Raw genomic sequence first — 26,386 nt, forward strand, 5'->3', positions numbered from 1 at the left:
AGGAGCCACAGGAGCAGTCAGCGGGGGGGGGGGGGGGGGCTGTGTAGTTCACCACAGTCAGATTGACTGTTGGAATCTCGTCAAATGGTATTTCATATATAAAGTTTGATTTATGTCTGCACATTATGGGCCCTGCACATTACACTGTTGAGGGAAATGATGGGGTTGACTGTTTAGCAACAAAAGCTATTAAATGTTAAGCTGTGGATATAGACCTTCCACTTAGCAAATGAGAAGCTAAAGAGTTGGTACTTTTAAGAATTAGGGGCTTATAGCAAGACATGTAGGATAATGGACATAAGGACAGACACCTTTACAGAATACATAAACTTGTTCGGTTTATAGAAGAAGGGCTTAAAACAAGGGAAGCAATGATATTGACTCGACTTAGAAATGCCCAAACTATGCTTAATTATGCCTTGTATTGTCGTGGTTTTTCGTGCTTTACAAATGACCAGGAGACGCAGAAGATTCTTCAAGAAGGGTTAAACTTTAATTTGCAAATCAAAGCTGAGACAGTCATTGAGCTAGCTGCTGATTGTCTACTGATTCTCCGACACAGCAGCTTTTTAAAGCAATCTCCTGGTTTAGTTGCATTAACATATCCAAGCGGTCTATAGGTGCATATCACAAGTACATCCGCCACTATTGTTTTTACCTATTGACTTATTCATGTTCTAGTCTACATCTCTTAGCTACCTTTTATTAACACATATTGTCTCCTACATAGCTTTAGTTACACAGCAGACAAGTTCAAAGCAAAACATCTCTTAGCTACCTTTTATTAACACATATTGTCGTCTACATTCAATTGGATACATGCAGAGCCCATAGCAAACTTCAAAGCTGACTACCTCTCATTAGCATATATTAACACACCATTGTCTTTTAGCATTTCACACAGTTTTTGGTTACACAGCAAATAATACAAGTTTAGCACATAGCCAACTTCAAAGCTGACGACCTCTCCCAGCCACCTCTCACTAGCATATACCAACACACCATTGTCTCTAGCATTCCACATAGTTTTTAGCATTTCACATTTTATACTCCATAATATTTTATACTCCAATAGTATCTAATTGGAAAACATTCTGTGTCATGTACATTTTGTCATTATGAAACTGTCGAAACACATACTATCTCAATGTGAAGCGTATAAGGCTGAAGAAAATCAAATGCAGTATTCAGTACAATCTTTGCGAGGGTAGATAGTTTTCAGATAAAAACTTTATTAAATTATGGGACTGACTTTAAATTAATTCACAGTTTGAGCTGGAAAAGACATGTAATAATTGTGTTAAACCTAAGGAAATGGCATATAGGGTAGCAAAGGTGAGTGGGATGTTGGAGTATTGGGATGCTCTTAAAATCCAACAAAAGGCAACGAAGAAAGCCATTAAGAATGGTAATGACAAAATATGAGGGCAAACTGTCCAATAATATAAATCAGGATACTAAAAGTTTAGTTTTCAGTTACATGAAGAGTGAAAGGGAGATGAGAGTTGATACTGGACCACTGGAAAATGATGCTGATGAAGTAGTAATGGGGGACAAAGAAATGGCAGATGAACTTAAAGAACAATCTTCACTGTCTTTTCCGGTCAGCACCGCCCACACTTGTCCCATTTAACCTGTCTCATTACGAATGGACTTTAGGACCCGGGGGAGCTCAGGACCCGCCGCCCGCAGCTGCTGCTGAATCCCCGGTGTTTCTGTTCGGTTGACAGATGCGGTGAACGAGTTAAAATTAATCGATCGACAATTCTCATGTCGTGTTTATTTCACTCCATGGAACCATAGAACACTATAGCACAGAAAACAGGCCATTTGGCGCTTCTAGTCTGTGCGGAAACTTATATTCCGCTCGTCCCATTGACCTGCACCCAGTCCGTAGCCCTCCAGACCTCTCCCATCCATGTATCTATCCAATTTATTCTTAAAACTTAAGAGTGAGCCCGCATTTACCCCGTCAGATGGCAGATCGTTCCACACTCCCACCACTTTCTGAGTGAAGAAGTTCCTCCTAATGTTCCCCCTAAAGCTTTCCCCTTTCACCCTAAAACCATGTCCTCTCATATTTATCATTCCTAATCTAAATGGAAAGAACCTGCTCGCATTTACTGTCTTTACCCCCCGTAATTTTGTAAACCTCTATCAAATCTCCCCTTATTCTTCTACGCTTCAAGGAATAAAGTCCTAACCTGTTCAATCTTTCCCTGTAACTCAAATCCTGAAGACCTGGCAACATCCTAGTAAATCTCTGCACTCTTTCAATCTCTCCAACATCTCCATGGATACCTCATGTCTGAACTAACCTCCCATGTGGGACCTTGTCAAAGGCCTTACAAAAGTTCATGTAGACAACATCCTCAGCCTTTCCTTCAGCTACTTTGTTGGTAACCTCTTCGAAAAACTCCTCAAGATTCATTAAACACGATCAACCATGCACAAAGCCATACTGAATATCCTTAATCAGCCCTTGGCTGTCCAAATTCGTGTAAATCTGATCTCTCAGAACATCTTCCAATAATTTACCTACTACTGATGTCAGGCTCACTGGCCTGTAATTACCTGGTTTACTATTGGAGACTTTTTTAAACAATGGAATAACAAGAGCTACCCTCCAATCCTCCGGCACTGCACCCGTGGCTGAGGACGTTTTAAATATTTCTGTCAGGGCCCCTGCAATTTCTACACTAGTCTCTCTGAAGGTCTGAAAAAATATCAAGTCAGGCCCGGGGGATTTATCTACCTTTATTCGCTGTAAGGCAGCAAGCACCTCCTCCTCTTTAATCTACAAATGCTCCATGACACTACTGCTTGTTTCCCTTCCTTCCATAAGCACTATGCCAGTTTCCTGAGTAAATACCGATGCAAAACAACTGTTTAAGATCTCCCCCATCTCGTAAGGCTCCACACAGTGACGACCACTCTGATCTTCTCGGGGACCAATTTTGTCCCTTAGAATCCTTTTACTCTTAATATACTTGTAGAACCCATTCAGGTTTTCTTTCACAATATCTGCCAAAGCCACCTCATGTCTTCTTTTTTTCTTCCTGATTTTCTTCTTTAGTATTTTCTTACATTTTCTATACTCTTTAAGGAACTCATTTGCTCTTTGTTGCTTCTACCTGCTATACACTTCTCTCTTTTTCTTTACCAGATCGCCAAAATCCCTTGAAAACCAAGGTTCCCTATACCTGTTAACTTTGTCTTTAAACCTGGCAGGAAAATGCAAACACTGCACCCTCAAAATTTCACATTTGGAGGCCTTCCACTTAGTGAACACATCCTTGTCAGGAAAAAAAACTTATCCCAATCCACTCTTTCTAGATCTTTTTTCATTTCCACAAAATTAGCCCTTCTGCTATTTAGAACGTCAACTCGAGGACCAGGCCTATCCTTATCCATCATTAACTTGAAACTAATGACATTATGGTCATTGGACACAAAAAGTTCACCTACACATACTTCTGTCACCTGACCTGTCTGGTTTCCTAATAGGAGATCAAGTATTGCATCCTTTCTCGTAGGTACCTCTATATATTGATTTAGAAAACTTTCCTGAAAACCTTTCACACAATCCAAGCCCTTTTACAGTTTGGGAGTCCCAGTTAATATGAGGAAAGTTAAAATCCCCTACTATTACAACTTCCTGTTTCTTACATTGGTCTACTATCTTTATACAGGTTTGCTACTCCAACTCTCCTTGACTACTGGGCGGTCTATAATACACCCCTATTACTGTGGTCACACCTTTCCCGTTCCTCAGCTACACCCATATGTGCTCTGTAGACAAGCCCTCCGGGCTGTCCTGTCTACGCACAGCTGTGATATTTTCCCTGACTAGTAATGCCACTCCTCCCCCTTTCATCCCTCCCCCTCTATCACGTCTGAAACAACGAATATTTCTATCATGTATAAACCTTAGGTGGGAGGTTATCTTTTTGTATTAATGTATTAAAAATAAATTATAAATTCTACCAATGCAACCTCTTACTAAAGGATTCTTATTCAAAATAGTATCCAACAAATCAGATTCTTGCATATATGGAAATTTAGATAATTATTTTTGTAAAAAATGTCTAACCTGAAGATATTGCAGAAAATGTGTATGAGAGAATATTTGCTAATTAACTCTTCAAAAGTCATCAATCGACCATCACAAAATAACTGAAAATAAATCTTCTTTGATATGTGCCAATCACTGTTTAATTCAATTTAAAATTGTTCACTGTTACTATTTAACAAAGGAGGGACTGTCCAAAATATTTCCTAACATAGACAATTATTGCGATAGGTGTAAAACTGAAGTAGCCACTTTTTCACATCTGTTCTGGTTATGCTCTTCATTATTTTCTTTTGGAAATCTTTGTTTTCTACAATTTCTAAAGTTCTGAAAATTAATTTACAACCTAATGTATAAACCTTTGATTTCTGTCTACACATGCAATCCTCGCATGACCTTTATCCTCCTTTACCTCACTATCTGCTCTAACACTCTGGTTCCCCTCCCTCTGCAAATTTAGATTAAATTCCCTGGAGCAGCACGAGCAAATCTACCAGCAAGGATGTTAGTCCCCCTCCAGTTCAGGGGCAAACCGTCCCGTCGGAACAGGTCCCACCTTCCCGGGAACAAAGGCCAATTGTCCAGAAACATGAAACCCTCCCTCCTGCACCATCTCATTAGCCACGTTTTAGCTGCACTCTCCGCACATTTATATTTACAGGGACTTTACTCCTGACGCCGGTCCCGGGACCCGACCCGTTTACAGACCCAGAGCGGAACCGGAGCAGACTCTCAGCCACTGGTTTCCATCCCAGGTCGCGGAGAAAGGATAAAGTTTCCCCGTGAATTTATTCCCAGTGAAGGTGTGGAGATGGGACTTGGTCTCCGCGTTGTAAAATGAAACTGTCCCGGACTCGTAACTGAGATAAACTCCCACCCTACCGGGGATGGGACCGGCAGGGAGACGGGCCCCAGGGGAGGTGAGAACACGGAACACGTCATAATCCCGATGTAACACGTCACCATACCGCCCGATGACCCAGAATCCGGTCTCCGGTCTCAGGCTGACCCATCCCTTCCTCTTCACAGACTCTGCGGCGACTCCCAGCCACCAGCTCCGATTCCCCGTCACCTCCACCTCCCAGTAATGTCTCCCCGATGTGAATCCCTCCGATCCCAGCACACAAGCCCAGTGTGTGAATCTTTTCCCGGTGTCAGGGAGATTTCTCCAGGACCCGGTCCATCTCACACTCTTCCGATCCTCAGACACCTCGAGCCGCGGATTCGCCGTTTCCACATCCAGGGTGACAGAGACTGGGGGGAGAAGCAGAGAATTAGAGAGTCCCCGGGGATCGGGGGGAGACTCGGGCAGCGCGACCCCGGGGATCGGGGGGAGACTCGGGCAGTGCGGCCCCGGGGATCGGGGGGAGACTCGGGCAGGGCGGCCCCGGGACCGGGGGAAAGGCCGCTGGGCCTCAGGCGCGGTCGGGTGGCCGACACGAACCTTTGATTCGACAAAAGCGGTTGGACAACTAATGTCTCCCCAAGGGTTTTCCGCTGGACAGGGGAAACATCCTCCCTCATTCATGCCTGTTGACCCATGAAAGAATTTTGTGTTTCCATAAGATCTCCCCTCATTCTTTCAAACAGGGAACAGAGAACATAGAGCAGTACAGCACAGGAACAGGCCCGTCATACAATGTTCACATTCATTTGTGAGTGTGAAGTGGGGGAGTTTGATGGTTTGAGACAGTAAAGGAGATGATAATGGGAACCAGTAGGGGAGAGATGAATGGCAGATTGAACCAGGAGGGGGAGGGGTGGAAAGCCTGTGGGCGAACTGTGTGTGTAGACGTAATGAGAAGCTGGAGGGGGCAAAGATGGCAGATGAGGATGACTTTATCCCCTTTCCCACAACCCCATCCCCCGCAGCCCCTCATTAGGACGGGATGAATTTGCAGGGACCCTTAAGCAACACAGGTCCTGATGAAGTGTTTCAGTCTGAACCGTCAACTGTTTACTCTTTCCCACAGAAACTTCCCGGCCTGCTGTTCCAACAATTTGTGTGTGTTATTCTGCTTTAAATATATTTCAATTATTTGGCCTCCACAGCTGCCTGAGGCAGTTTCACTATCCTGTGGATAAAGGAATTCCTCTTCATCTCTGTCCTAAATGGACATCCCTATAGTCGGAGGCTGTGCTTACCATTCTCGACCCACCCACATCTTCCCAACATCAACTCTCTCCAGACAGGTGTCAGAGAGATCTGGCGAGACCCTTCATCAGGACCTGTGTAGCTTGGATTACCAACATCAGTTTGCGTATAAGGAGAAGGTGGGAGTGGAGGATGCTATCACGTATTTGCTGCACAAATCACTCTCTCACCTAGAGGGGGTCAGTTGTGCTGTGAGGATTACATTCCTTGACTTCTCTAGTGCCTTTAACACCATCCAGCCCAAGATCTTAAGGCACAAACTAACGGAGATGGGAGTAGACTCTCACATGGTGGATTGGATAGTGGACTACTTGACAGATAGACCTCAGTATGTGCGGTTGGGAGACTGTAGGTCTGACACGGTGGTCAGCAGCACAGGGGCGCCGCAGGGAACAGTACTCTCTCCGGTCCTGTTCACCCTGTACACATCAGACTTCCAATATAACTCGGAGTCCTGCCATGTGCAGAAGTTCGCTGATGACACGGCCATAGTGGGGTGTGTCAGGAATGGACAGGAGGAGGAGTATAGGAAACTGATACAGGACTTTGTGAGATGGTGCAACTCAAACTACCTGCGTCTCAATATCACCAAGACCAAGGAGATGGTGGTGGACTTTAGGAGATCTAGGCCTCATATGGAGCCAGTGATCATTAATGGAGAATGTGTGGAGCAGGTTAAGACCTACAAGTATCTGGGAGTATAGTTAGACGAGAAGCTAGACTGGACTGCCAACACAGATGCATCTGTGCAGGAAGGCACAGAGTCGACTGTACTTCCTAAGAAGGTTGGCGTCATTCAATGTCTGTAGTGAGATACTGAAGATGTTCTATAGGTCAGTTGTGGAGAGCGCCCTCTTCTTTGTGGTGGCGTGTTGGGGAGGAAGCATTAAGAAGAGGGACGCCTCACGTCTTAATAAGCTGGTAAGGAAGGCGGGCTCTGTCGTGGGCAAAGTACTGGAGAGTTTAACATCGGTAGCTGAGCGAAGGGCGCTGAGTAGGCTACGGTCAATTATGGAAAACCCTGAATATCCTCTACATAGCACCATCCAGAGACAGAGAAGCAGTTTCAGCAACAGGTTACTATCGATGCAATGCTCCTCAGACAGGATGAAGAGGTCAATACTCCCCAATGCCATTAGGCTTTACAATTCTACCGCCAGGACTTAAGAACATTTTAAAAGCTATTATTAATGCTTTTTGAGAGAGTGATTTAGATGCATATCATATTTTTTTTACTGAGTTAAGTATTGTATGTAAGTAGTTTTGCTACAACAAGTGTATGGGACATTGGAAACAAAGTTGAATTTCCCCATGGGGATGAATAAAGTATCTATCTATCTATCTGCAGATTTCCTCCTGTTTGATTTTTAAAGCAGAAGTTGATAAGTAAACTTCTTGATTAGTCGGAGTCTCAAAAGTTATGGGGAGGAGGCGGGAGAATAGGGTTGAGGGGGATAATAAATCAGCCATTCTTCTAAACTCCAGTGAGTACAGGCACAGAACCATCAAATATGTCTCATATGTTAACTGTTTCATTTCCAGAATCATTCTTGTGAACCTCCTGGACCCTTTCCAATGCCAGCACACCTTTTCCAATAGAAGGGACCCAAAACTGCACACAATACTCTAAGTGTGGTCTGACCAATGCCTTATAAAACCTCAGCATTACATCCTTGCTCTTGTATTCTAGTCCTCTCGAAATGAATTCTGATATTGAATTTGCCGATCTTATCACTGACACAAACTGCAAGTTAACCTTCAGCCTGCACAAGGACACCCAAGTCTCTTTGCACTTCTGATTTTTGAATTTTCTCTCTGTTTAGAAAATTGTCTATGCCTTTATTCCTTCTACCAAAGTGCATGCACGACTTCCCTACCCGATCATCCATCTATCACTTATTTGCCCATTTCCTGATCTGTCTCTGCCCTTCCCCAGATTCCGAGCTTCTGCAGCACTACTTGCCCCTTCACCTATCTTCATATTGTCTGCAAGCTTGGCCACAAAGGCAACAATTCTGTCATCCAAATCATCCTTTGTCTATCTTGGCTTTGTGTTCCTCAAAGAATTCCAACAGATTTGTCAGGCAAGATTTCCCCTTAAGGGAAGGCTTGCTGTATTTGCCCTATTTTATCATGAACTTCCATGTACCCAAAAGCTTGTCCTTAATAGTGGATTCCATTATCTTCCCAAGCAGACCACATCCAGACTAACTCACGTATAATGTTTCCTCAGCTGCTCTCCCTTCTTAAAGTCTGAGGTGACCTTTCCAATTTCTAATAATCTTGAATGACCAAGTATCAAGTGATTCTTGAAAGATCATTACTAATGACCCCATATTCTCTTCAGTTAACTCTTTTTGAACACTGGGATGTAGTCTGTCTGGTCCAGGTACCTTCAGATCTTCAATTGTCCCATGCACTTTCTCTTCAGAAACAGCAACAACACTCATCTCTGTCCCCTGACACTCTCACACTTCTGACATTCATCTAATATCATTCACAGTGAGGATTGACACAAAATGTTAAATAAGTACCTCTGCCATGTCTTTTGTCATATTTCTCCTCTCCGGTGTCATTTTCTAGGGGTCCAATATCCACTCTTGCCTCTCTTTTACTCTTTACATTTTTGTGTCCTCTTGAGTATTGTTGGTAAGCTTTCTCTCATATCTCATTTTCTCTCCTTATGGATTTGTAATTCCTATCTGTTGATGATCAAAATCTTCTCAATATCCGACATCCTGCTGATTTCTGCTCTATTGTAAGCCCTCTCTTTCACTTCTATGCTGTCTCTGACTTCCCTGTCAAACACGGTTACCTCATCCTTCCTGTATAATAATACTTCATCTTTCCGAATTGCCCCTGGAACTCCAGTCTTTGTTGTTCTGCAATCATCCCTGCTCATGTCCCCTTCCAATCTACTTTGGTCAGCTCCTCCCTCATGCCTCTGCAATTAACATTCCTCCACTCTAATACTGATACATCTGACTTTATCTCACACTGTGGGGTTAATTCTATCATTTTATGATCACTGCTTCCTGAAGGTTCTTTGAACTGAATCTCCCAAATCATATCTGGTTCATTATACAAATCCTTCTCTGGAATTCTCTTTCTCCCATTGGGCTCAACCACAAGCTGTTCTAAAAAGCCATCTCGGGAGGCATTCTACAAATTCTCCCTCATGGAATACAGCACCATCACAATCTACCTCTTGAAATCCCCCATTCAGATCGTCACCTTGCCTTCTTTCCATCTCGTGGTGTAATTTGTATCCCATCTCTAACCTGGCTACTATTTGGATTTCTGTATATGGGGGGGGGGGCTTGGGATAAAAGCAGAGAGTGGATAAACTTGGACTATTCAGCTGTAGTGTAGGATGTTCAGGTATGGCCCGTTATTGAGGTAAATAATTCATAAGGGGCTTAAATATTTTTTTTTACAAGAAATGGGAGTACAGAACCAGAGGGCTCAGATTGAAAGTGAGATGGGAAATTTTTATGTGGTCTATGGGGTAACATTCTCAGAGAGAGGGAGGTTGGTAAATGGAATTTGCCATCAGACGCTGTAGAAACAGGTAAAAATAAAATATTTTAAAATAAATTTGGGCAGGTACACACATAGGAAATGGTTAGAGGGATAGAGGGGCAAACAGAGGCCAATGAGACATGTTCTAGAAGACATCTTAGTCTTTCAGATTGATGAAGTGGGCCGTGGGTTAAACATCCATAAAACCCTCCGAGATCATCCTCCTGAGGAATCTCACCCCGGAGTCTGTCTGTGAAGTGTTGATGTGACGTCACGTCAGAGGGCAGCTCAGTGCCACAGAACAGACAGACTGGGTAAGGATGGCAGATTTCAATCCTAAATGGGAATTAGTGCCTATTTCTGTGGCCGTGTGTCACACTCTAATAGTATGTATGGGTTGTGTTACTGTGTGTGTGTGTGTGTGTGTGTGTGTGTGTGTGTGTGTGTGTGTGTGTGTGTGTGTGTGTGTGTGTGTGTGTGATTGTGTGTGTGTGTGTGTGTGTGTGTGTGTGTGTATGTGTGTGTGTGCGTGTGTGAGTGTGTGTGTGTGTGTGTGTGTGTGTGTGTGTGTGTGTGTGTGTGTGTGTGTGTGTGTGTGTGTGTGTGTGTGTTGATTGTGGTAAATATCTGTGTGGTAAGTATACATTGCTGAGGCTCTGACTACAATCTGCCAATCCTTCCTGTGTGTGTGTGTGAGGGAGCTTTGCCATGCCGGTTATGCTGTGTGTGCTTCTCCCGAGATGAAATCTTGACCCATGTCAATGCTTGTTGCTGTGTTCGAGCTCATTCTCACAATGCTTCAGTGTAGTGGTCTGATAACCATAAGACACAGGAGCAGAATTAGGCCATTTGCCTATCGAGTCTGCTCCGCCATTCAAACATGGCTGATCGTTTTTTCCCTCCTCAGCCCCAGTACCTGGCCTTCTCCCCGTAACCTTTTATGCTGTGTCCAATCTAGAACCTATCAATCTCTGCTTTAAATACACACAACAAGTTCCACAAATTCACCAGCCGCTGGCTCAAATTTCTTTGTATCTGTTTTAAATAGACACCCCTCCATCTTGAGGCTGTGCCCTCTTGTCCTAAACTCCACTACCATGTGAAACATCCTTTCCACATCTACTCTGTCTAGGACTTTCAACATTCGAAAGGTTTCAATGAGATCCCCCCCTCATCTTTCTAAATTCCAGCGAGTACAGACACAGAGCTATCAAACGTTCCTCATATGAGAACCCTTTCATTCCTGGAATCATCCTTATGAAATGAATCCTCTCCAATGCCAGCACATCTTCTCTTAGATGAGGAGTCCAAAATTGTTCACAATACTCAAGGTGAGGCTTCACCAGTGCCTTATAAAGCCTCAGCATCACATCCCTGCTCTTGAATTGAATGCTAACTAAACCCCTTGAATTGAACGCTAACATTGGATTTGCCTTCCTCACCACTGACTCTACCTGCAAGTGTGTTCTGTAGAATGACTGCTAAGTCCATTTTCATCTCAGCTTTTTGGATTTTCTCCCCATTTGAAACAAAAAATCCGCACATTATTTCTACTACCGGAGTGCATGACCATGCATTTTCCAACATTGTATATCATTTCCCACTTTCTCTCCCACACTCCTTATCCAAGTCCTTGTCCAGCCTAACTGTATCCTCAACACTACCAGCCCCTCCACCAATCTCTGTATCATATGCAGACTTGGAAACAAAGCCACCTATTCTCGGACAAGAGGGTATGAATTCAGGATTGAAGGACGTCCTTTTAGAACTGAGATGCGGAGAAATTACTTTAGTCAATGTGTGGAAAATCCGTGGTATTTGTGGCCACAAGTGGCTGTTGAGGCCAAAGTCATATTTAAGGCAGAGATAGATAGGTTCTTGATTAGCCAGGGCATCAAAGGGTATGGGATGAAAACAGCGATTGGGGATGACTGGAAGAATTGGATCTGCCCATGATTGAATGGTGGAGCAGACTCGATGGGCCGAATGGCTTACTTCTGCTCCTATATCTTAAGGTCTATTCCATCAGCTAAATCTTGATATACAGCGTAAAATGAAGGTGTCCTGACACTGAACCCTGTGGAACACGAGTCACTGGCAGCCAACCAGAAAAGGATCCCTTTACTCTCATTCGCTGTTTCCTACCAATCAGCCAATGTTCTAACCATGCCTGTAACTTTCCTGTATTACCATGGCCACTGAACTTGGTTCTGAGATTCCAAATATACAACACGCACTGCATCCTCTTTACCTATCCTACTTGTAATCTCCTCAAAGAATCCCAACAGGTTTGTCAGGCAGGATATTCCCTTAACGAAGCCATGCTGACTTGTCCTATCTTGTCCAGTGTCACCAAGTATTCCATCACCTCATACTTAACAACTGACTCCGATTTCTTCCCAACCACAGAGGTGAGGCTAACTGGTCTATAATTTCCTTTCTGCTGTCTTCCTCCTTACTTAAAGAGTTAAGTGACATTTGCCATTTTCCAGTCCTCTGACACCATGCCAGGGTCCAACAGTTTTGAAAGATCTTTTCCAATGTCTCCACAATGTCTACTGCAACCTCTTTCAGAACACTAGGGTGCAGTTCATGTGGTCCAAGTGACTTATGTACATTTAGGTCTTTCAGCTTTTTGAGCAGCTTCTCCCTTGTAACAGTAACTGCACTCACTTCTCTCCCTCGCACTCTTCAACAGCGGGCACAGTGCTCGTGCCTTCCACGGTGAAGACTGGTGCAAAATATTTAGTTTATCTGCCAACTCTTTATCCCGCGTTATTATATATCCTGCCTCATTTTCTAGCAGTGCTATATCCACTCTCATCTCTGTTTTATTTGTTTACAAAACTTGAAAAACTATTTGATATTGTTTGCCAGCTTGTTTTACAAAGACAGGTGTGTATAAAGGGCCTGAAGAATCTTGGGAGACCAGAGTCACTCCAACCACAAACAGTAGCACTTGCTACCATCCGGGATACGGTACCGCAGCATAAAAGTCAGGAGCAACAGGCTCCAGGGACAGCTTCTTCAACCAGGCCATCAGACTGATTAACTCATGCTGAGACAACTGTATTTCTATGTTATATTGACTGGCATGTTGTGTGACAGTGATGGCTCCCGGTCGGTGGGGTTGATGTGGAATTAACTTCAAGTCCCCTTCAGCCCTGTATTACAGACAATCTTTGCCTCAAATTATAACTGAATTGTGTCTCATAAACAAGGAAAAATGAATCTTTGTAAGTTTTACCTCGCTTAATAGCATCAAGTTTTTCTCTCAGCACTGTGTCCAACAAATAGGGATGATAGAATTTTTCAACCGGTAGGGCCTCATCTGTCACTGACAATTCCTGGACATCGTCACTGATTCTGTAAATATTAAACTGCTGGTGATAAACTGGAATTTGGAAGTATTTTACAAATCCATACAGGGTGTCAGTAAATATCATGTCCTACCTTCTGTTCCGACGAGCTTCCTCCTGAAATAAATAAAACACAAATCTGATTCGACTTGGACTTACTGTCCACATCATGAATTTAATCCAAATCATTACAAGGTGTTGAAAATTCCGACTCCCACAGTCACAAACACACACCAGCAATACAGAACCATGGGGTAAATTACAGGGAATGCTTCTGAAAGTTAGACCATTACTGAGAGGATGAAGCTTACAGGAAAGACAGGACAGGCTGTGCATTTTCATCTGGAAAAGATGTCAGAATGATAAAATGGAACAACTTAAGATTAGTGATGGATTTGATTGCGCGAAGGTGGAAGAAGTACCTCAGTAATGGCTAACACGAGAAGACACAGGTGCTTGGAAGTAGTATGGTGGAGATGTCCGGGCTAAGTGTTTTGGATTGGGTGGAATAAGCTGCTGGCAGCGAAGGTGGAGTCGGATGCGATAGGGTCTTTCAAGAGATTCTACGTAGGTACATGGAGCTTTGAAAAATAGAGAGCTATGGGTAACTGGAGGTAATTTCTAAAGTAAGAAGATGTTCAGCACCGCATTGTGGGCCAAAGAGACTGTATTGTGCTGTAGGTTTTCTTTGTTTCTATGTTTCTATTTATGGGGAGACCTTCAGTCAAAGATAAAATGCCAGGAGGTTTTTAACAAATCCCACAAGAAATTTAGTGAAGAGGATGTGGAACTCAGTGCCACAGGAGTGGTTGAAATGGAACATCAGAGATTGAATGTAATGGGGAGGCTGGATAAACACGTGAGGGACCAGGGAGCTCGGGGCATTGTTGCTGGGTGCGGTGAGTAACCATATAACCATACAACAATCAGAGCACGGAAACAGGCCATTCCGGCCCTCCTAGTCCGTGCTGAACTCTTAATCTCACCTAGTCCCACCTACCCGCACTCAGCCCATAACCCTCCTCTCCTTTCCTGTCCATATACCTATCCAATTTTACCTTAAATGACACAACTGAACTGGCCTCTACTACTTCTACAGGAAGCTCATTCCACACAGCTATCACTCTCTGAGTAAAGAAATACCCCCTCGTGTTTCCCTTAAACTTTTGCCCCCTAAATCTCAAATCATGTCCTCTCGTTTGAATCTCCCCTACTCTCAATGGAAACAGCCTATTAACGTCAACTCTTTCTATCCCTCTAAACATTTTAAATACCTCGATCAAATCCCCCCTCAACCTTCTACGCTCCAATGAATAGAGACCTAACTTGTTCAACCTTTCTCTGTAACTTAAGTGCTGAAACCCAGGTAAAATCCTAGTAAATCGTCTCTGCACTCTCTCTAATTTATTGATATCTTTCCTATAATTCGGTGACCAGAACTGCACAATATTCCAAATTTGGCCTTACCAATGCCTTGTACATTTTAACATTACATCCCAACTTCTGTACCCAATGCTCTGATTTATAAAGGCCAGCGTTCCAAAAGCTTTCTTCACCACCCTATCTACATGAGACTCCACCTTCAGGGAACTATGCACTGTTATTCCTAGATCTCTCTGTTCCACTGCATTACTCAATGCCCTACCATTTACCCTGTATGTTCTATTTGGATTATTCCTGCCAAAATGTAGAACCTCACACTTCTCAGCATTAAACTCCATCTGCCAACGTTCAGCCCATTCTGCTAACCGGCATAAATCTCCCTGCAAGCTTTGAAAACCCACCTCATTATCCACAACACCTCCTACCTTAGTATCATCAGCATACTTACTAATCCAATTTACCACCCCATCATCCAGATCATTATGTATAATACAAACAACATTGAGCCCAAAACAGATCCCTGAGGCACCCCGCTAGTCACCGGCCTCCATCCCGATAAACAATTATCCACCACTATTCTCTGGCATCTCCCATCTAGCCACTGTTGAATCCATTTTATACTCCAGCATTAATACCTAACGACTGAACCTTCTTAACTAACCCTCCATGTGGAACTTTGTCAAAGGCCTTGCTGAAGTCCATATAGACTACATCCACTGCCTTACCCTCGTCAACATTCCTCATAACTACTTCAAAAAATTCAATAAGGTTTGTCAAACATGACCTTCCACGCACAAATCCATGCTGGCTACTCCTAATCAGATCCTGTCTATCCAGATAATTATAAATACTATCTCTAAGAATACTTCCCATTAATTTACCCACCACTGATGTCAAACTGACAGGTCTACAATTGCCAGGCTTACTTCTAGAACCCTTTTTAAACAATGGAACCACATGAGCAATACGCCAATCCTCCGGCACAATCCCCGTTTCTAATGACATCTGAAAGATCTCCGTCAGAGCTCCTGCTATCTCTACACAAACTTCCCTCAAGGTCCTGGGGAATATCCGGTCAGGACCCGGAGATTTATCCACTTTTAAATTTCTTAAAAGCGCCAGTACTTCCACCTCTTTAATTGTCATAGGTTCCATAACTTCCTTACTTGTTTCCCACACCTTACACCATTCAATATCCTTCTCCTTAGTGAATACCGAAGAGAAGAAATCGTTCAAAATCTCTCCCATCTCCCTCGGCTCCACACATAGCTGACCACCCTGATTCTCTAAGGCACCAATTTTATCCCTCACTATCCTCTTGCTTTTAATATAACTGTAGAAGCCTTTCGGATTTACTTCCACCTTATTTGCCAAACCAAACTCGTAACTTATTTTAGCTTTTCTAATCTCTTTCTTAAGTTTACTTTTACATTCTTTATATTCCTCGAGCAATTCCTTTACTCCATGCTGCCTATATCTATTGTAGACATCCCTCTTTTTTCGAACCAAGTTTCTAATATCCCTTGAAAATCATGGCGCTTTCAAACCTTTAATCTTTCCTTTCAACGGAACAGGAACATAAAGATCTGTACCCTCATAATTTCATCCTTAAATGACCTCCATTTCTCTATTACATCCTTCCCATAAAACAACTTGACCCAATCCACTCTTTCTAAATCCCTGCGCATCTCCTCAAAGTTAGCCTTTCTCCAATCAAACATCTCAACTCTAGGTCCAGTCCTGTCCTTCTCCATAATTATATTGAAGCTAATGCTATTGTGATCACTGGACCTGAAGTGCTCCCCAACACATACATCTGTCAGCTGACCTATCGCATTCCCTAACAGGAGATCCAACACTGCCCCATCTCTAGTCGGTACTTCTATGTATTGTTGCAAAAAACTATCCTGCACACATTTCACAAACTCTAAACAATCCAGCCCTTTTCCAGAATGAGCTTCCCAATCTATGTGTGGAAAATTAAAATCTCCCACAATCACCACCTTGTGTTTACTACAAATATCTGCTATCTCCTTACACATTTGCTCTTCCAACTCACGCTCCCCATTAGGTGGCCTATAATACACTCCTATCAGTGTTACTGCACCTTTCCCATTCCTCAATTCCACCCAAATAGCCTCCCTAGAGGAGCTCTCTAATCTATCCTTCCAAAGCACCGCCATAATATTTTCTCGGACAAGCAATTCAACACCTCCTCCTCTGGCCCCACCTACTCTATCACACCTGAAGCAACTAAATCCAGGAATATTTAGTTGCCAATCACACCCTTCCTGCAAACATGTTTCATTAATAGCTTCAACATCATAATTCCAGGTATCAATCCACGCTTTAAGCTCATCCACCTTTCTTACAATGCTCCTAGCATTAAAATAGATACATTTAAGTTACTCTCCACCACCTCCTCTCTTTTCATCCCTAGCAATGCATTCAAATTTATTATCCTTTTCTTTCTTCTCCCCTACATCTTCGGGCTGAGTGCATCCCTTCTCCATGACCTGCCTTTCCTCCCTCACACACTGTCTACTTACTTGCTCTACTGGTGAACTAACCTCCTCTCCCATAGTTTCCTCAAATTGATTTCCGCCCCCCCCCCCATCTTACTAGTTTAAAGTCTGCCCTGTAGCCCTAGCAAACCTCCCCGCTAGGATATTGGTCCCCCCAGGATTCAAGTGTAACCCGTCCTTCTTGAACAGGTCACGCCTGCCCCAGAAGAGGTCCCAATGATCCAGAAACTTGAATCCCTGCCCCCTGCTCCAATCCCTCAACCACGCATTCATCCTCCACCTAATTCCATTCCTACTCTCACTGTCGCGTGGCACAGGGAGTAATCCCGAGTAGGTGGCAGGGGGCTTGTGCAGAGGGGAAATTGATAGAAGATGGACCCAATGGCCTGCTCGTGACGGAGAATGGGACACAATCCCATGTAAAACTTATCCGACAAAGTAGAGACAGTGAAAGTTTCCGTAATCTGATGGAAACCGGCTATAGAGGATAAGTCTGATGTGTGGGTCACATTCTTAGTTCTCACTAACTGAGAGAGAGATCCCCACACCCACCGCACCAGATACACTCACAGCCTGTGACTGGAACTGGGTGTTATAGGAGTTTTAGAGGATATTTAATGCGGTAATTAAGGACACAATCAGCAGCTCTGTGTTATGATCAGGGTAAATCATTTCAGAAAAGATTACATTCTGTCCTGGGATGTACAGAAGTTGTGGAATTTCAGTTTTGGGACAAAAACAACCCTGAATAGTTACATCAATTGTCTGGTGAGAAACAGTTTACTGCCATTTTTAAATGCTGTGTGTAGGAGCAACACGTCTGTTTTACGTATTTATCATGATAATCCGTCACGTGAGTGGGGACGTGGTAAAAGCGAAGGGAATAAGTTACGTATTCGTACTTTGTTCTGGGCTGTTTTGATCCTGGGAGTGGCAGATGCCATATCTTTTGTTGACCGATTCACTGCAGTTTAATTTACGATGAATTATGCTGAAATTTTATCGTTTAAATATTGTATGTTGCTGATAAAGGATCGAATATCTGTCTCCGACATTTTAGAATGTCATTAGCAGAGTGATTGGAGGTTCGTCATGCAAGGAGAATACTCTGTGTGAGGACACCAGCAGCGGCAATTGATTTGTTGGAATTGGCCGCTGTGCTGTGTTTAGTTCAAGTATACCACTGTTCATTTAGTTCAATTTAACAGAAATAAATTGAAATGTAATCCCTCACCTTGAGAAATATCACACTGTCTTCCTGATCCATCTGTTCCTTTAACTTTGAGATTTCCTCCTGAATAATCCTCATATTCTCTTGAATCTCTCGAAGGTTTTTCTCCATTGAATTTAGAATCCTCGCCTCTTCCTTCCTGAGGTCCCTGAGTAAGCTCTGCTCTTTCTCAGTGATAATCTGGCGCAGTTCAGCAAACTGGGATGTGACGTGGGTCTGAACGCTGTGTGACTGTTTCTGTCGAATGAAAGGTGAAGATTAGTTTACTGCGTTGCTGTGTTGTATTTCCTTTTGATATGAAGGTGACCATTCGGTCCATTGGGGTCCATACTACATCTGAGACATTCCCGTCAACCCCATTCCCTCACGCTTTCCTGAAACCTATTCTCCCTCATTGACCCATTAACTCCCTCCTGATTCACATCCACCCTCCCCCCACATTCACAGGGTTAATTGATAATTAACCATTCATCCAGCATGTCCTTGGAAAGTGTCTGAAACTGTCATGGCCACAGGGAGAGCATGCAAACTCCACACAGACAGCAGCAGAGGTCAGGATCGAACCCAGGTCACTGGAACTGTGATACTCTGCTATTCTGCATTAAATGGAGCAAAACTCGACAGTAATATCAGAAATTCCGCTCAGGAAGCCTCACCCGAACTCCGGAAATCTTCTCTTTCTGTTGCTGCTCCTTTTCCTGGAAGTCTGATTTCTTTTTTGTGAGAGAGTCTAAGGAAGATTTTAGCTGATCCTGGAAGTCAGAGAGTGAAGGAAATAGAAACAAAGATGCATCAAAAGAAACAGGTGATCAAACCCGATTATCACACAAAATGCCGGAGGAACACAGTGAGTCAGGCAGCATCTATTCCGGGGAAATAAACAGTCGGTGTTTCGGGATGAGACCCTTCATTAGGACTGGGAAGGAATGGGGCAGAAGCCAGAATAAAAAGGTTTGGGGATGAGAACCAGCTGACAGGTGACGGGTGAGACAACATGAGGGGGAACGTGGGGGAGAGTGATGAAGTGAGAAGCTGAGAGGGGACAGGTGGAAGTGGTAAAGGGCTGGAGATGAAGGAATCTAATACGAGAGGGCAATCGACCATGGAAGAAACGGGAAGAACGGGGCTGTTTGCGGCCCTGAACGGCGACGAGGGAGGAGGTTACGAGTCAGGTGTAGCACTTGTCCAGTTTGCAGGTGTCAGTGCCTGGAGGGAGATCAGTGGGGAGGAGCGAGTGGATCAGGGCGATACAGTACGGCGAGCGATTCCTACAGAGAGCGGAGAGTTGCGGGGTGCGGAGGTGGGCTGTGGGACGGAGAGGCGGTAGAATCCCATCGGATATGGCGGAAATTGCAGAGAGTGATGTGTTCGTTTTGGAGGCTCATGTGATGTTTTGTAGGACAAGACAAAATAGGTTGAGTATCAAATTAACGTTACTTTTACCTTGTAGATTTTAACAGCTTCTTTAATCGGCATGAAGCGGTGTTCTCTGTGTTCCTGCGCATCTCTACAGATCAGACAGATCAGTGTCTTGTCCGTTTCACAAAACAGCTTCAGTTCTTCCTCATGTTCCTCGCAGTGAAGTTTACTTTCCTTCCCTTTCGGATCCAGGTTTAGATTTCGAGCTTCTTCAGCCAGATTTGCTAAGGCCCGACTGGCCCTGAGGGTGCGGCCAGCAAGCACCTCTCTACATTTCGGGCAGGAGTTCCTCTCCTCCCTTTCCCAATACTGTGTGATACAAGAGCGACAGAAGTTGTGTCCACACTGCAGTGGCACCGGATCGGTGAAGAAATCCAGGCAGATGGGACAAGTTACCTCCTCGCTCAAACTCTCGGCCTGTCCTTTCGAAGCCATGTTAACTCCGGCACTTCCTGATTCAGAATGCTTTCACGTTCGGGGAGCAGCTGATCCCCTGCAGTACCGCGATTGTCCACTACGCGCTCTGCAGACTCGTGGAATGAACAGGGTTTTGCTGGTTGTGTTCAGTGGAAAATCTAGCCATTTCTATGTTTAGTGTGGGATCAAAAACACATTAAAGACAAAAACACATTTAACACATTAAATGGGCAACAGATAAGAAAACTAGGCCATGGACTGTCTAAGCCCGGCTACGAGCAGAGGAGGATTGGCCATATGGCATATGGCCAACTCTTAAAAACCCAGTGCGACAAAAACGTCAGCTGAATCTCCAAAGGCCTCATCCCTGCGGTCGGAGGGACCTTCCCCTGGAAGACGATTGAAGTCCTGCGCTGAAAGGAGAAGCCATGTGCCCCCCTGGGGTGGTTCACTACTACAATAACTGTGAGGCTTCCTCAGCCAACCCGGCCACTCCCTGTCCAGTGTAGAGGATCCCTGTAGTTCCAGTGGTGTCCCTGTAGTCTGGAATGCGCCAGTCGGCAGCATTCCTGTACGACAGGGGTTCCCAAACTTTTTTTTATGCCAAGGACCAATACCAGTAATCGTGGTCCCCAGGTTGGTAACCCCTGCTCTCCGGACATCTCGATTTATTTAATGGCAGGCCAACAAGCTTCGGGCGTCTTTCCCCGAGTTAATGATCTTCCAGCAGCACTCGCTGTCGGTTTTCCTGCGCGTCCTGGGAACAGCCCGAGGATCAGTGAGCCTTCTGTCACGCAGCTGCTGTGGCACAGGCCCTTGCATCTTTGTCCACAGATCTTCGCCAGCCCACAGTCCGCAAAGAGGTGAGTGACCGTCTCGTCTCCACTGCAGTAATCTCGGGGCAGCGCGCTGTGGGAGTGATCTCAGGGCATGCAGCAAGGATCAGACTGGGAGGGGCCCTCTCGTCTCCACGGCAGTAATCCCGGGGCAGCGCGCTGTGGGAGTGAACTCCGGGCATGCAGCAAGGATCAGACTGGGAGGGGCCCTCTCGTCTCCACGGCAGTAATCTCGGGACAGCGCGCTGTGGGAGTGATCTCCGGGCATGCAACAAGGATCAGACTGGGAGGGGCCCTCTCGCCGCCAGACAGGCGAGGTCTTGCTGCCTGTCGGTGAGATCTGGTGATGAGGCATTCTGCCAGATGGTCTGGACTGTCTGCTCAGGGAACCACTCCACTGTGTCCATCCAGTCCTTCTCCTGCAGTAACTGCAGGACATTCCGTGCTGACCACTGTCTGGTGTTCTTGTGGTCAAAGCCGCTGGTCTGAAAGAACTGTCACCAATTTCATTAACACAAGGTTCACATGGAGAAGCTTCCTGATTGAGACAGACACAGTCTCACAGGGTATTTACAGGGTAGGGGCAGGAATGATGTTTCCCCTGGCTGGGCAGTGGAACCAGGGATCACAGACTCAAAATCCGAGATCACCTCAGCAGGACTGAGATGAGGAGAAATTTCCCCACCCACAGTGCAGTGAACATTTGGAGTTTTCTTCACGTTTTCTAAATTAAACGGACATATTTACGGGCTTGCCGATGTTCGGAACGTTGCAGGAAAGTGGCGCTGAGGGCAAAAATCAGATATGTTCTGAGTGAGAAGCAGAACAGCTCATCATGAATGGCCACGCCTGCTCCTGTTTCTTATTTTCTAAAGCACGAGTTTACCTTTGCGCCTTGTTCTCCCTTGGCCTTCAGCCTGTCGGATTGCACAGGGGAGCGGTGAGTGCTCCAGAGATCCATCAGCAGCCGCTGCGGTTATTTCATGCTCCTGTTATTTATCCTGTTTCTGTAAGAAATCCTCTTTATCTCCATGAATTTCCAAAGTCATGAATCACTCGGAAAGCATATCAAGGATCCGTGTAAATATTTGATTATTTCCTTCTGCTAGCTTACAGGCTTCAACTAAAGCTTTCAGCTCTGCCTGTTGTGCCAAGGTACCAGGAGCCATCTGTCCTGATGGCATTACTTTTCTATGACAACAGGCCGACCAGCCATTCAAATTCCTGCCTAACAAAGCAGCTCCCCAATGGGTGTCAGGCCTGGTCACTGCATAGGAGACTGGAAACAGTCAGTGACCCCAAAACATGCACAGGTGAAGTGTCACTTCTCCTGGGGGTGACTGTTCGGGACCTTGAATATTGCTATGTGAGTACATGAATAACCAGGTGTAGCACCTGTTGAGATCAGACGTAGATTGGAAGCAGAGATTGGACAAACCTGTGCTGTTTTCTTTCAAGCTGCGGCACCTGAAGGGAGATCTAACCAATGTTTGCAGGATTACAGAGTCATAGATAGACTAGACACAGGACTGAATAATCACAGACTAGGTGGCTTGCAATTACACTGAGTGGGGATAAGTTGGAAGTAGATGTGTGGGGCAAGTTTTTGTTGGTGCATTGTGGTGGGTGCATGAAATGCCCTTCCAGGGGTGATACTCGAGGTAAATATGACAGAGGGAATCAAATGTCTCTTAAATAAATACATGAGTATGCAGAGAATGGACACGTGGGGACATTATTTTGGCTGATTGCGTTAGTATAGTGGGGCATTAAATGATAAATTAATGGCATGTTTCCGGACTGTGTTCTTAAAGTGTTCGATGGTGATAGGAATATTGTTCCACCCTTGGAATGGATACAGTAAATCCGGCTGATCACATCAGTTCTTCTGCAATCTCCATCACTATTCTCACCCTTACAGCAATAAATCAAACCTACAATCCTTGCCTGACAATTCAATGTAAATTTATTGTCAATTTCCGCATGTTACCACACACATCAAGAAGATTAAATTTCTTGTTGCTGCTTAGATGAAAACAAGCTCTACAGATTTTATGAAAAACTACACAAGAAGACACAAAGACGGAGAAACAGCCAAGGTGTAGGAAAAAGAAAATTTGAAAGAAAAAAATAGAGGAAATCATTGAGTTGTGAACTCCTTGAAAGTAAGCCTGTAGGTTGTGGAATTAGCTGAGATTTTTTGGTGATTTAGGTTATCCACAATGGTTCAGGAGCATTATGGTGTAGGGTAACAGCCTCTACCAATAGGATTCCTAAATGGTCATTGAATCTTTGGAAACTACCTCACATATTTTAACCCAGGCAATCCATTCATATTCTATATCTTCACAGTATAACCATATAACTATATAACAATTACAACAGACCATTGGTAACAGACCATCTCGGCACTTCTAGTCCGTGCCGAACGCTTACTCTCACCTAGTCCCACCTATCTGCACTCAGCCCATAACCCTCCATTCCTTTCCTGTCCATATACCTACCCCATCTTCTTTAATGACAAAATCTAACCTGCCTCAACCACTTCTACTGGAAGCTCATTCCACACAGCTACCACTCTCTGAGTAAAAAAGTTCCCCCTGGTGTTACCCCTAAACTTTTGCCCCCTGACTCTCAACCCATGTACTCTTGTTTGAATCTCCCCTACTCTCAATGGAAAAAGCCTATCCACGTCAACTCTATATATTCTCCTCATAATTTTAAATACCTCTATCAAGTCCCCCCTCAAACTTCTACGTTCCAAAGAATAAAGATCTACCTTGTTCAACCTTTCTCTGTAACTTAGGTGCTGAAACCCAGGTAATATTCTAGTAAATCTCCTCTGTACTCTCTCTATTTTGTTGACATCTTTCCTATAATTCGGTGACCAGAACTGCACAGAATACTCGAAATTTGGCCTTACCAATGCCTTGTACAATTTTAACATTACATCCCAACAATGCTGTGATTTATAAAGGCCAGCATAACAAAAGCTTACTTCACCAACCCATATACATGAGATTCCACCTTCAGGGAACTATGCACCATTATTCCTAGATCACTCTGTTCTACTGCATTCCTCAATGCCCTACCTTTTACCATGTATGTCCTATTTTGATTAGTCCTGACAGAATGTAGCACCTGACACTTATCAGCATTAAACTCCATCTGCCATCTTTCAGCCCACTCTTCTAACTGGCCTAAATCTCTCTGTAAGCTTTGAAAACCTACTTCATTATCCACATCGCCTCCTACCTTAGTATCATCCTCATACCTGCTAATACAATTTACCACCCCATCATCCAGATCATTAATGTATATGACAAACAACATTGGACCCAGTACAGATACCTGAGACACACCACTAGTCACTGACCTCCAACCTGAAAAACAGTTATCCACCACTACTCTCTGGCATCTCCCATCCAGCCACTGTTGAATTCATTTTACTACTTCAATATTAATACCAAACGATTGAACATTCCTAACTAATCTTCCATGTGGAACCTTGTCAAAGGCCTTACTGAAGTCCATATAGACAACATCCACTGCTTTACCCTCGTCAACCTTCCTAGTAACCTTTTCAAAAAATTCAGTAAGCTTTGTCAAACCTGCCCTTCCACGCACAAATCCATGTCGACTGTTCCTTATCAGACCCTGTCTATCCAGCTAATTATATATACCATCTCTAAGAATACTTCTCATTAATTTACCCACCACTGACGATAAACTTACAAATTACTGATAATTGCTAGGTTTATTTTTAGAACCCTTTTAAAACAATGGAACCACAAGAGCAATACACCAATCCTCTGGCACCATCCCTGTTTCTAATGACATTTGAAGTATTTCTGTCAGAGCCCCTGCTATTTCTACAACAACTTCCCTCAAGGTCCTAGGGAATATCCTGTCAGGCACCGGAGACTTATCCACTTTTATATTATTTAAAAGCGTCAGTACTTCCTCTTCTTTAATCATCACAGTTTCCATAACTAACCTACTTGTTTCCCTTAACTTACACAATTCAATATCCTTCTCCTTAGTGAATGCCAAAGAAAAGACATTGTTCAAAATCTCCCCCATCTCTTTCGGCTCCACACATAACTGTCCACTCTGATTCTCTAAGGGACCAATTTTATCCCTCATTATCCTTTTGCTATTAATATAACTGTATAAACAATTTTGACCCGGCCCAATAATCCCCTCATAACAAGTATCTATATCAAATTTTGAACCAAAAATCTATTTAGAATGGATAAACAGCCTATCTGACATTAATAAATGGGTCATTAATCCTTAATTAATGTCTCAGAGATCTAAAATCCATTTCAATAGATACGGGTCAAATTTGACCCGGTACAGCCTCAATGTATAAAAATATTGTAGCACGTGTACAAAAGTATAAAATTTAAAGTAGTTTCATTTTGGCTCATTTTCGGTCACTTTAGGAAAAGTCATAAAATTTCGGCTAAAAATTGCATTTAGGGTGTTTTTATCCTGCTGTCAAATGTCAAAACGGGTCAAATTTGTTCTGAACAGTATGTAAGGGTTAATATACAGTGTTTCTATTTTTTTTAATCAGTATACGTATATCATAATTGACTTTCTTATCTATTATTACAATTTTTAAATGTTATTATTTATTATTATTATTAGCTCTGTTAGATTATGTGAAAGAGATGGTTGTTGACTTCAGGAGGGCACGGAGCGACCACTCCCTGCTGAACATCGACGTCTCCTCGGTAGAGATCATTAAGAGCACCAAATTTCTTGGTGTTCACCTGGCGAAGAATCTCACCTGGTCCCTCAACACCAGCTCCATAGCAAAGAAAGCCCAGCAGCATCTCTACTTCCTGCGAAGGCTGAGGAAAGTCCATCTCCCACCCCCATCCTCATCACATTCTACAGGGGTTGTATTGAGAGCATCCTGAGCAGCTGCATCACTGCCTGGTCCAAAAATTACACCATTTCAGATCGTAAGACCCTGCAGTGGATAGTGAGATCAGCTGAGAAGATCATCGGGGGGTCTCTGTTCCCGCCATCACGGACATTTACACTACACGCTGCAACCGCAAAGCAAACAGCATTATGAATGACCCCATGCACCCCTCATACAATCTCTTCTCCCTCCTGCCATCTGGGAAAAGGCACCTAAGCATTCGGGCTCACACGACCAGACTATGTAACGGTTTCTTCCCCCAAGCTATCAGACTCCTCAATACCCAGAGCCTTAACTGACACCTGACTGCCTTATTGTCTTGTTTATTATTTATTGTAATGCCTGCACTGTTTTGTGCACTTTATGCAGTCCTAGGTAGGTCTGTAGTCTAGTGTAGTTCTCCCTGTGTTGTTTTTTACGTCGTTCAGTCTAGTTTTTGTACTGTTTCATGTAGCAGCATGGTCCTGAAAAACGTTGTCTCATTTTTACTGTGTACTGCACCAGCAGGTATGGTTGAAATGACAATAA

The 26,386-nt window shown here is 43.9% G+C and overlaps 1 protein-coding gene and 1 long non-coding RNA gene across 2 annotated transcripts; both read right to left on the reverse strand.

Annotated features, from left to right (window-relative positions):
* Positions 1–471: 471 nt before the first annotated feature.
* LOC140720534 (uncharacterized) lies at positions 472–1,309 on the reverse strand. The gene is made up of 2 exons (XR_012097209.1): positions 779–1,309; positions 472–699 (listed from the first exon to the last, which is right to left on the reverse strand). It is a non-coding gene; the product is annotated as an uncharacterized lncRNA (long non-coding RNA).
* Positions 1,310–4,070: 2,761 nt separating this feature from the next.
* LOC140720543 (zinc-binding protein A33-like) lies at positions 4,071–20,303 on the reverse strand. Its single transcript, XM_073035381.1, has 6 exons — positions 19,691–20,303; positions 18,904–18,999; positions 18,251–18,484; positions 13,203–13,225; positions 12,997–13,115; positions 4,071–5,326 (listed from the first exon to the last, which is right to left on the reverse strand). The coding sequence occupies exons 1-6, from the start codon at positions 20,099–20,101 to the stop codon at positions 4,773–4,775; spliced, it is 1,437 nt and encodes a 478-aa protein (XP_072891482.1). The 5' UTR covers positions 20,102–20,303; the 3' UTR covers positions 4,071–4,772.
* Positions 20,304–26,386: the final 6,083 nt, after the last annotated feature.

This window comes from Hemitrygon akajei, unplaced genomic scaffold (assembly GCF_048418815.1).
Source record: "Hemitrygon akajei unplaced genomic scaffold, sHemAka1.3 Scf000044, whole genome shotgun sequence".
In the NCBI taxonomy this organism is placed as follows: domain Eukaryota; kingdom Metazoa; phylum Chordata; class Chondrichthyes; order Myliobatiformes; family Dasyatidae; genus Hemitrygon; species Hemitrygon akajei.

Bases quoted from the DNA above. Each gene is read 5' to 3' on its own strand.
- LOC140720543 (XM_073035381.1), bottom strand. From the start codon at position 20,101: ATGGCTTCGAAAGGACAGGCCGAGAGTTTGAGCGAGGAGGTAACTTGT. The intron at 18,485-18,903 runs GTGAGGCTTCCT...TTCATTCGACAG, and splicing joins AGAAGATTTCCGGAGTTCGG to AAACAGTCACACAGCGTTCA. The intron at 13,116-13,202 runs GTAGGACATGAT...TAATATTTACAG, and splicing joins GAAGCTCGTCGGAACAGAAG to AATCAGTGACGATGTCCAGG.